The sequence below is a fragment of the Cannabis sativa genome, chromosome 2, assembly GCF_029168945.1.
Source record: "Cannabis sativa cultivar Pink pepper isolate KNU-18-1 chromosome 2, ASM2916894v1, whole genome shotgun sequence".
In the NCBI taxonomy this organism is placed as follows: domain Eukaryota; kingdom Viridiplantae; phylum Streptophyta; class Magnoliopsida; order Rosales; family Cannabaceae; genus Cannabis; species Cannabis sativa.
Window position 1 is genome coordinate 58,503,376 of NC_083602.1, and position 8,825 is coordinate 58,512,200.

The 8,825-nt window shown below is 33.1% G+C and overlaps 1 protein-coding gene across 1 annotated transcript; it reads right to left on the reverse strand.

The window, feature by feature from the left end:
- Positions 1–949: 949 nt before the first annotated feature.
- LOC115720432 (transcription factor MYB64-like) lies at positions 950–3,855 on the reverse strand. Its single transcript, XM_030649582.2, has 3 exons — positions 2,903–3,855; positions 2,633–2,759; positions 950–2,185 (listed from the first exon to the last, which is right to left on the reverse strand). The coding sequence occupies exons 1-3, from the start codon at positions 3,550–3,552 to the stop codon at positions 1,358–1,360; spliced, it is 1,605 nt and encodes a 534-aa protein (XP_030505442.1). The 5' UTR covers positions 3,553–3,855; the 3' UTR covers positions 950–1,357.
- Positions 3,856–8,825: the final 4,970 nt, after the last annotated feature.

An 8,825-nucleotide genomic window follows, 5' to 3' on the forward strand; every position in this document is an offset into this window, starting at 1 on the left:
GAAATAAGTTTTATTTAGGGCATAAAATCCCTACAGTCGTGTACTTCCCAGGAAACAAAGAACAGGTGTAGGAACATAGGTACGATGTCCCTAAAGACAGCTGAGGTCTGATCCTTACTCCAAGCATTAACTTAGTGTAAATACCGCCAAATTACTGTACACCAGGTTGAGGTAGACTGCTTGAACCTTGTTCGGGTCATCCAAGCACAAGAAACCATCCTCACATATTATAGAGCTCTAGCTAGTGGAATCTCTTAAAAAAGTATTCTCTTTCTTCTAAATTATATCCTTATGCCACACTATCAGGCTAAGGAATACAACAGCTCACAACTTAGCACAAATGTCTATTAAATTAGATAACACTTAGTTTTGGAATAGAAGTGACCCATTTCCCTATTTGTTGTAATTCAACAAGTCACTCTGCTCAAAAAAAAAATAAAAAAAAATTATGACCCAGCTTTGGGTTTTCGAATCGTGTTTTCTTCTTCAACTTGTGTTGCCACCTTAGTGATTATTATAAATACAAAAAGAAAATCTTACATATTGTAATCACCTTTCAAAAAATTATTTTTGTGAACAGAATATATATTAAATAATTATTTAAATAGTACATTATAGATTTTTTCAAAAAATAATAATCATTTTGTTCTTGATTTATTTAAGAGGAAATAAGGAAAATATAAAAAACCTTCCAAAGCTAAAATGAGAACATATTAAATTGGTTCTGAGAAACGTTTTACTCTTTAATTAATTAATTTTGTCCAACGGTGTGGTCTACATTCGTTACTTAAAGGAAACTTTTCGTTTAAATTTGCAATAATTTATTTGTTTATTTACTTAATGCTACTTAATGTATACATAACATGATATTTACAAATTATAAAAGTATAGCTGTGATAACTTATCTTTAGTGTGATTTTATAAAATATATATTTATATATATAACTGGCAAGAGTACTAATAGCTTGAAATTTTCACAAGAAAAATATATAACGCAACGTACTCAACAATACAAACTAGTTGCACACATATGAACTCAACTTATCAACAAAACAAGTAATATTTGTAAGAGTCCAATGTCGTTGAGAGAAAACAAAAGAAAACGACAACAGATAATTGTGAAATAACTGAAATATTTTAAGGAAATCTGCAACAAACTCAAATGTCTCTGTGCCAGCCATGTAACTAAAAAAAAAAAAACAAACACCGTTTGAATTGTTCAGGAAAGTCCAATGCTTTACATAACTAAACCAAAGAAACGCATAACAGAAAACCCCACACAACAACGTTATGGAATAAATATAATAGAGAAATAGAGAGAACTTGGGATAGTTCTTCAAAGTTTATTATTAGCTAATTAATCTTTGGTGAAGACAGAAGAAGTGACCATCTCTATCAAATCCATCTCTTTCTTGTCATTCGAAGAGGTTTCCATGTCACCACACGAACGATGATCTTCAGCATCGTCCACCATCTTCATCTTACTCATCTGAGTATAGAAATCATCATCACGATTAACATTAAAGATCGAAGACAAAGAAGTATCCGGCGGTGCTCCATTCAATAGATGAGATAAGTAGAGGTCAGAGTAAAGGTGAGTAGTACTTGGAGTAGCAGTACTACTATTATGCATGAGCTTTTGTTGATGATTATCATGGTCCCCACTATTGGTTTTGTTTGATGAACAATAATCAATAGTAGTTGTGGGGTTATCACTAAAGAGATTCTGCATGAAAAGCACTTCATCGTCGTAAATCTGATCAGATGCAAGTACTAAAGAAGATTCCACACCAGAATGATCATGAGCTGTAGTAGTAGTAGTAATGCTACTACTAGTTGTTGTTGATTCAGGAGCATTACTATTCTCAATACCATTATTATTGTTGTTGAGCATGAGCATGAGACTCTTGCCCCTAATGTAATTTTGAAGTATTGAAGATTGAGCCTTGTTATTATTATTATCGTTATTACTTTTGTGTGATTCAGTACTTATCTGCATATTATTGTTATTATTATGAGTGTTCTTCCTCCTTGAATTTTGCCTCCTTTTAGTAGCATTCCAGTGGTTCTTGATCGCATTCTCCGTTCTCCCCGAAATGCGTTTCGCAATCTCCGCCCACCGGTTTCCCACCTCTGCATGAGCTTCAACTAGTATTTTTTCTTCCTCTTCGCTCCACCCATCTTTCTGACAAATCCAAATTTTAACATAAATTTACTAACTAGAATCTATATATTTGTAGTAAATGCTTTTGTTTAGAAACCCTAGGTTTATTTGGTAAGTGGGGGCACTGTTCATTTATAATTAAACTCAAAAAGGAAATTAAAAAATCAAGCAAATTAATATGTCATGTTAATAAAAGGAAACGATCGACATATCAGTATACCGATAAATTAGAATCTGATCTACCTGTTCTCTACATTTTGTGTTGATCAGATATAAATCTTATATTATATACCAGATGATCTATTTCATTTTATGGTGTATAAGATTCCAATTATATATGCTAGTTAAGTCTGAGATCTATAAATATTATTAGACAAACACAGTAGTACTTAGATGGTAACATGAAAATGATCAAATTAAATCAAGGATTTATAGAAAGATTTAGTAATAAGAAATAAAAAAAAAAACCTTGATATCAGGGCGCAAATGATTATGCCACCTCTCTCGGCACTGTTTCCCAGCTCTCCCAATCATTTTTTCAGCTATCTGAGCCCATTTTCTTACTCCATATTGCTTCACCAGTCGAATCAGTTTCCTTCACACACAGAAAAAAAAAAATAAGAAAGAGAGAAACCCTAATATAAATTACAGTAGTCCCTATATATAACATATGGACAAAAAGAATTTAAGGGGAAAAAAAGTGAAATGAAATAAAAACAAGACAATATATATTGTTACCTGTCTTCTTCGTCTGTCCATTGTCCTTTTATTAAAGCCGCAGAAGAAGCTTTTTTATGAGCTGATCTCTTTCCCAATATCTCTTTACAGCTATTATTGATCATCATCATCTCCGCAACTTCTCGCTTTGAACACGTATCAATGTTCATAACACCTTCCACCACATCTTCATCATAATCCTCGTCCTCATGAACAAAAAGCCCTTCAAAGAACCTTGGTTGATGATCTTGTTGATTATGATGATGATCGGGATCATGATCAGCACCGGCTAAACTACTAATCATCGGCCAAGAAAAATGAACCCCAGACGTAATTGCACCATAATAATTATTATGATCAACCACACTAGTAGTAGTAGTATTACTACTGCTCGAAGAAAAATCCCACAACCCATTTGTAGATAAGGATGATGAAACAACGTTGGAAGGAGTATTGTTAGTCAAAGGAAGGCTTTGACTACTTAAGAAACTTTCTATGGTTGTCAATGGTGGAAGAGCTGGCTTATATGAAAAGTTAGAAGGTTGGTGATGAATACTATTATTATAATAAGGCTTGTAACTTCTATAATTATACCAAGTAAAATCACCAGAGGAAAAACCAGCACCAACACCAGCAGTACCACGTCCAAATTCTTCTTTGTTATTCTCCATGGGATGAAGCCTTCAAGAGTGGGATTTGACCAAAATCCAAAGAGGACTTCAGTATTGGCTACTAATTTATAAGCTAGATTAATTTTGGACTGAATTTTTTGGTGGGAGAATTTGGAGTTTTATTTTTAAGCTGAAAGAGAGAAAAAAACTCCATAGTAATAATTTACAAGAGTGGGCGTTGGAGAAGGGAGCTTATACCAAGCCTGGTAATAAGCCAAATGGATCAATAGCCGTCCATCTTAGTTCCAATCCAACGGTTGAGAATTCTCACCAATGTAACTCCTGAGCTTCCTACATTGCCCAAAAGTAGAAACAATTAGGGAGAGATTAGTGCGTTCGTTATGTTTTGCCACAAATATTATTTAATCTTCTCTCTTTTTCTAATAAATGGATAAAATTTTGTAAAATTATCATTTTGGTGGCAACGCTGGGATATATTGTATTCTTTTGGCGCCATTGTATTGTATAAAGTGAAAAGACTATACTACCCATGTGTAACTAACCAAATTTGTAAGTGATGCGAGGGTGATTTTGGCTCATCGTGAACATCTTATTGATGATTAAATTAAATTATGTTAAAGAAGAGAAATGGTGTTTGTAGGTTGTTTCTCAAATTAATTACAATTTATTGATGAGAGGCAAATTTGGGAGAGCATTTAGCTTTTTTTTTTTTTTGGTTGGATTGATACTAAATGCTAGCCCATTGTGATAATGTGATGATAAGGGTAGTAATAGTATATGACCTCGTGTGTTACCTTTCCGTTTCATTTTTTAGCTTTTGGTTAATTAATAAAAGCTCTCATTTCTCTTTCTAATTTTAATTGTACATTAATTTACTCTCCTTAATTATATTATGTGAGGGCTAAAAGCTACATATGTAAATTTTTTGATGTATTTTTCTATTTAAATTTTATATATATGCGTTTGGTAAGATTTTTATAATAGTTCTTTGTTTTTTAAATCAAAAAGGTGAAAATATTTTTTAAAATCATATTTTATAAAATTGTTTTCACTTTCTAATTTTTTTTTTTAACAATTTTTTTAATCAATATTTTAGACTCTGACTCCAATCTAAACTTTAGAACCCGGACAGACCCTGGCTCCGACCTCGGACCTATTCTGGCTTCGAACCTGAATCCAACTTAAATAAAATTAACAAATAAAAATAAAAATAAAATTTACAGAATACACTTTTGTTTTCTGTTTTTAAAATTAAAAAATAAAAATAGTTATAGAACACATTTTTATTTTTAAAAATCAAGATTTTAAAAACAAAGATTTTTACTTTTATTTTTGTGATTAAAAAATTTAAATGTTACCAAATGCCGCCATAATTTAATATTTTTCAGTAATATTCTTATTTCTAAATTTAATTTTACTTTACTACAAAATTTTGCTGAATCAGTCATGAAATGGATAGATCATCGACTTCAAGTTTTTATATTTTTTATGAAACAAAATCTACCTTTTTATATTTGATTATAACTACAGTTATGATTGTAATGATTATTAGTTTTATTGTGAGAATTAGTAGATAAATAGGACTTATTCTCAAAAATAGGTTTTAAAGTATTATTTTTGTAATTATAGAGATATATTTAAATTCTAGGTGTATTATTAATGATATATAAGAAATTTTATATTTTTCATGTTTTGTACTCTGTAAGAGTGGAATACGACAATTTGGCCAATTTGAGTCACTTAGATACAATGTCGTATATTAGAATTAACGTGACAAGATAGTTAGATATTTGGATGTCGAGAGTTTTTAGGGTTATGGTTTTGACCATTTTACCCTAAGCTTTAAGGATTACTTAAGCTAGCAGTAAGGGTATTTTAGACTTCTTACCCTAAATTACTTTATTAGATAAGAAAATAGAATTTTTAGAGTTTTCTTAGTAAAATAAATTAGATTTTAAGTGGATAAGTTTTAATTAAGCTCTTAGTTTTTCATTAAACTAAAAAATAAGAAAAATCAAGAGAAAAACCTCTCGTTTATTATCTCCTAGTTCAGCCCTAACCGAACCTGAACCAAAACCAATTTTCTTCATCCAAGCTCTAATCAAATTAAGAAGTTTGTCAGCTTAACTTAAGCGTGTGATAGCCTATTATTGAGGTAAGCTCCCTTTTTTCTTGAAATCTTCTTGTAGTTAAAGTTAAGTTCTTATGCAATTTTAGGTTTTGAGTTGCTATTTGATTTGGAGGTATTGAAAAATGTAATCTGGGGTTATTTCTTAGATTATTATGTTGTTACATGCTAGTTTTCATGGCTATTGTTGAGAAAGATCAAGGTTTGAGCTTTTAAGCTCAAACTATGTCTTTGATGATAAAATTGGTTTCAGAGGGTTATAACTGTTGTTTTTGGTTGGTATTTGTTGTTTATGGCTTAAATAAGTATTTTGGAGCTTATTATAAGTTTTGGGGTAGTTTTATGCTCGAAAAGAGATTGAAAAATTAAGTTTTTGCAAATGTCAATAATAATTATAGAACTATAATGAATATTTACCTGTAATAGTCTACAACAGAAGAATGTAATTCTATTACTGCAGAAAATAGTTTTGCAAAATCAAACCAGAACCAGTAGAAATAATTACAGAAAATAAAATCACTTTATACAAGAGATTAGTACGCGGTATCAGTGTTCTTTTAAACACTCCTAGTCCACGGGATCACGCTCAGAGAAAGAAATCAATTAATAAAGTATCAACAATTACAAAGACAATTGACTTAAACAAGTTTAGACTCCCTCAAATCTTTGCCGCAATCCTTTGTAATGCACTTAATGAATCTGATTTCAGAACCACCTTAAAACAGTGAACTCCCTTCGTCTTTGAGGTGTGAGTGCTTACTTCCTCCCAAAGTAAGGCTTGCACAAGTCTGCTCCCGAAGACCTTTCTCTTGTTCAATCAAGATCTTCTAACCAACCATAAGACCAGTATAAGAACAGATATATAAACAGTAAAACCTAGATGAACAACTAGGTTCTCACTAAAAGAACTCTCTCTTCACAAATGAGAATATGCAAAAAAAAAAAGAGTTTAATCGAATGGGTGCTCTCTAGGTTCTATTTATAGAACATAGGAACCCTGGAGATAGCCACAAAGTCGATTCTACAGCTGTACAAACTTTTCTAAAAGAAATTCCTGTTTTGCAGCATTAGAGGTAGGTTCTGCTGCAGCAAACCAGACAAGAAAAAGGAAACTTGCCAAAATAGTGTCCGATCATGTATATGGTCTTGATACCTGCCAAAAACAGTGTGCCTGATCTGAATATATCAAGACACAATCGAATGCAATAAAGAGAAATAACAAAGGTCAAAGTTTCCATTAAAAGCCAACTTTCCATAAGAGAATTTCTTCTCTTACAAGAAGTTTCCAAACATAGAAAATGGACTGCTGAGAAATGATTCTTTCCTATGATAGAAAAGAACATTAAAATCAAATATAAATGTGAGAAAATCAGTTTATTAATACAGAAATCTCACCATAAATAAAAAAAATATTTTGACATCTAAATTGCCAAAAAATGACTTTACAATCTCTCCCTTTGGCACTTTAGATAATTAAAATATTTTTTAACATAATAGTACCTGCAAAACAAAGTTAGCCATACCAAACAAAACTCCCCCTGAGAAACACAACATTAAACCGAATTATAAAGCTAACTTTAATCCAAAGTTAAATACAGGTACCAATCTCAACTCCCCCTGGAATAAGGGTCCAGAGTTGAGAAAACAAAGCAAATAAAAATCTATTACTCCCCCTTTTTGTTTATCTAAAAGCCAAAGACAAGTAAAAAAATAAAATATGTTCAACAAAAAATCAAAAATAAAGAAAGACTTATGCCCCGTAAAGCTTGAACAGAGTGGACAGTTGCTTGGAAATCTCTTGCTGAACCTCCTCCATGGTAGCTAGACGATTGTTCACCAGGATAACTTCATGCTTGACTTCCTCCACATCTGCAGGAGCAGAACTGGAACTTGCAGCAGCAACAGCAGTAGGATTTGCACCAGCAGAAGCCTTAGGATGCTTGGGAAAAGCTCCATCAAAGTACTCCGAGGGTTAGAAAATGGTGCTAGCGAGGGGAGGCTCAAGTGTCTCATGGGAATAAGCCACATCCTTCTAAGAGAAAAGAATTTTATAGCTTAAATTGGGAAAAACAAGCTTATGAGTACGTTTTTTACCTCTTCGAAATGAAACAATTTGGTCCAAGATATAAGAAGCCAAATTGATGGATGCCCCTGAGGTGATGCAATGAAGAATATTTGCCAAGTCTTGAGACACCACAGTTTTGTTGGAGTTTGGAAGCCAATTGCTAAGAGCAATCTGCATGAGAGAAGCATGGCCATAAGTGAGATGAGTGATGCGAAGACTTTGGCTAGGTTTCCATTCAACTCGTGCACCAGTGAGATCAGTAATCATGAGGTGACAATTCATAGTCACTATAGCATTTGTCACACCTTTGGGAAATTACAAAGCCTTGATAATATCATTCTCAGTAAAGGAAAACCAATGTCCTCGAACATACACTTTACGAAAGAATTCATATTTCTCATCAAGAAAATCATCAGACAAGTTAGCGAAAAATTCTTTGATAATTCAATCAATATATCCTTCAAAACCAGTAAGAGTATTTTCCCAATGATGATATTGAACAAACTTCACAATACCATAGACACGATGAGCATGCAAATCATAATTTCTGCCACTCTCAAACTTACGGGTAGCATATAAGTTCCAATCACGCTGGTTATCATGATAATAAAATCTGGAATTTACAGCTTGCGAGGGAGAGATATTACCAAGAATGGAGCTCTTCATGGGTTGTTTACCCTTGGCTGCTGCAGTAACTTTGGCTACAGAAGCAGAACGAGAAGGGGCTATTGCAGATTTTGGCAAGGGTGGCTCAGGCTCCAGATGAGTTTCCTCACTGTCAGAGGAGACATACACATCTTCTGAAAGTTCTTTTTCAGAAGAAAATGACTCAGTTTTGGACTCGGAGTTGTCAAAAGAGCATCCATGGGTTCTTCTTCAGCAGTACTTGTGGAGGCCGAGGGAGGACTCATCTTAAGCTTCTTGGCAGTAGGAATTGGTCTGTCATGGCGCCTTTTGGTGCGAAGTTCCTTTTCAAGCGAAGCTTGTTGGGCACGGGTTCGAGAAGAAGGGCCCTTTGAAGTTGATGCTGCAGAAGAAATCCTAATTGCAGCAGGAGGAGATGTAGTGCCTTGAGAAGGAGGTTCCTTATCAGTTGAAGAGGAAGACTTCAAATCGAAA